This window comes from Notothenia coriiceps, unplaced genomic scaffold (genome assembly GCF_000735185.1).
Source record: "Notothenia coriiceps isolate Sejong01 unplaced genomic scaffold, NC01 NC01_scaffold00035217, whole genome shotgun sequence".
NCBI lineage: Eukaryota > Metazoa > Chordata > Actinopteri > Perciformes > Nototheniidae > Notothenia > Notothenia coriiceps.
Window position 1 is genome coordinate 259 of NW_011367918.1, and position 2255 is coordinate 2513.

The following is a 2255-nucleotide window of genomic DNA, read 5'->3' on the forward strand; positions in this document are numbered from 1 at the left end:
TCTCATTGTTTCTGACAGCGACGTTTCTGATTGGCTCGTGGGGGTAAAGCCCGCCCACATTTTAGTAATGTGGTCATGACGCAGCAAATCTGGATCAGCTCCGTTGTTCCCCGTTTTTAGAGATGTGGGTACGGAGGAGAAGAGAGAGGGGTTTATTTCCTGACACTTTGAGAGTCTCCTGACACACCGGGACACACTGGGGACACACTGGGGACACACCGGGGACACATGGTGATGTAGAAAAAACATCAAAAAGTGAGTTTTGCATGATAGGAGACCTTGAAGTCTATTCTAGTGCATACAAACATCAACAAATGCAACAACAGCAACGTAAAAACTAGATCTCATGAGCGAATTCTAAATGTATTTAACTTGCGTTCTCTCTCCCTCTCTAGCTTCTGCAGGACGTAAACTCCCAGAAGTCCAAGCGGCAGTGGAGCAGACTGGAGACGCGCGTTTCTCTCTGGAGGAAATGTCACGATCAGCTGCAGGACGACGGCATCGACCCGGAGCCGGCGTCCCTCTTCTTCCTGTCGCAGGCGAAGAAAGATTCCGGGGGGGCGGAGCTTCTGGAGGTGCAGGAACGCTGCCTGCTGCTCCTCCTCTCCTCCCATTGGTTGTCCAGACTCGTCCCGGCTCCAAGGGGCCGCCTTGAGAGCCTGGAGAAGCAGCTGTGGGCGGAGAGGGTGAGGGGGCGAGTCTTAGCCGGCGCCACGGAGAAACAGAGCGTATTCAACCTGTCAATCACCCAGGAGACGACCTCATCGTACGAGCTGATGGTGAAGGAGTTCTGCTTCTCCAACATCCCCTGCATGAAGGAAGAGGAGGAGGGCCTCATGGCGGAGGAGGGCCTCAAGGCGGAGGAGGGCTTCAGGGCGGAGGAGGGTCTCAGCACGGAGGCGGGTCTGAGCAAGGTGGAGGGCCTCAGCGTGAAGGAGGGCCTCAGCAAGGTGGAGGGCCTCAGCGTGAAGGAGGGCCTCAGCACGGAGGAGGGCTTCAGCATGAAGGAGGGCCTCAGCGTGGAGGAGGGTCTGCGCATGGAGGAGAGCCTCAGCGTGGAGGAAGGTCTAAGCATGAAGGAGGGCCTCAGCGTGGAGGAGAGTCTGAGCACGGAGGAGCTGCGTGAGGAGGACACGCTGAGTCCAGAAGAGAGGTGCATCCTGGGAACGCTGGTGGATCAGCTGTTGGATGAAGGCAGCATCCATGAGGCCAGCAGGGTGTGCAGGTACTTCTCTCTGCAGCACGGAGACATGAAGCTGGTGCTGCGCTGCAGGGGGATCGCCTCTGGAGATCTGAGGCCACAAACAGAGGAGGAAGAGGAGCAGGAGGAAGATCTGCAGAAGAAGATCACCAGCTGTAAGCTCGACCCTTTGATTATATATAAATATTAGGGCTTTTTCAACTCTAAAGGTCTCCTATCATGCAAAATGCACTTTTTGATGTCTTTTATACATAAATATGTGTCCGTACCCACATCTCTAAAAACGGGGGAACAACGGAGCTGATCCAGATTTGCTGCGTCATGGTGACATCACTCAAATGTGGGCGGGCTTTACACCCACGGGCCAATCAGAAACGTTGCTGTCAGAAACAATGAGACGTGTTCTGGAAGTAATATGGTCTGTGTTCACATTAGCATGCTAACACTCAGAGCTAACCTGTACTGGAGAGAGTCTGTGTGAAGAAGCAGGAAATCAAAAGGAAGTCACCTTGTGGTAAACCTGAGAGAGAGAGAGAGTTTGAGCTCCATCCTGTTTCAGAGAGAATCCTTGATGTGGTTTGGAACATGATGTGGAGTTTCATCACGGCAGCATTTAGCTGAGTTTCTGCTGGGAGAGTTCTCCTGATGAGATCTACTCTCTCTCTGAAGCTACTGACCCAGAGTCAGCTCTTTAGGAACAGCTGAGAGAGGGGTTTGAAGCTAGAATGATCAGAGACATGTTTTTTTATCAATTTCTATATATCTGAGACCTATAATATATGCCTAAAATAGGATACTTTTAAATCCACGTTTCCTCCCGCAGTGCCCTCGTTCAGCAGCCTCTCGTCCTTCGTGGTTCTCCCCCTCCCTGAAGACCAGGTGGCCATGCAGCTGCAGAAACTGGTGGATCAGTGCCGGCACGGAAACAACTTCTGCAGACAAGTCCTCAGCCTCTACCAGCTCTCCAAGGTGAGATCAGATCAGATCAGATAAGATGGAACTTTATTTAATGATATACTGTTAAGTAACTTTAAAATAAGAAATGAATTAAAAT

General features: G+C 51.5%; 1 protein-coding gene across 1 annotated transcript; it reads left to right on the forward strand.

Annotated features, from left to right (window-relative positions):
- Positions 1–391: 391 nt before the first annotated feature.
- LOC104962661 (spatacsin-like) lies at positions 392–2204 on the forward strand. Its single transcript, XM_010791115.1, has 2 exons — positions 392–1356; positions 2025–2204. The coding sequence occupies exons 1-2, from the start codon at positions 777–779 to the stop codon at positions 2192–2194; spliced, it is 750 nt and encodes a 249-aa protein (XP_010789417.1). The 5' UTR covers positions 392–776; the 3' UTR covers positions 2195–2204.
- The last annotated feature ends 51 nt before the right edge of the window (positions 2205–2255 follow it).

What these genes read in the sequence shown, in the direction of transcription:
- LOC104962661 (XM_010791115.1), top strand. Translation starts at nt 777, where the DNA reads ATGGTGAAGGAGTTCTGCTTCTCCAACATCCCCTGCATGAAGGAAGAG. An exon ending in GCAGAAGAAGATCACCAGCT is followed by an intron (nt 1,357 to 2,024) that starts GTAAGCTCGACC and finishes TTCCTCCCGCAG; the next exon opens with TGCCCTCGTTCAGCAGCCTC.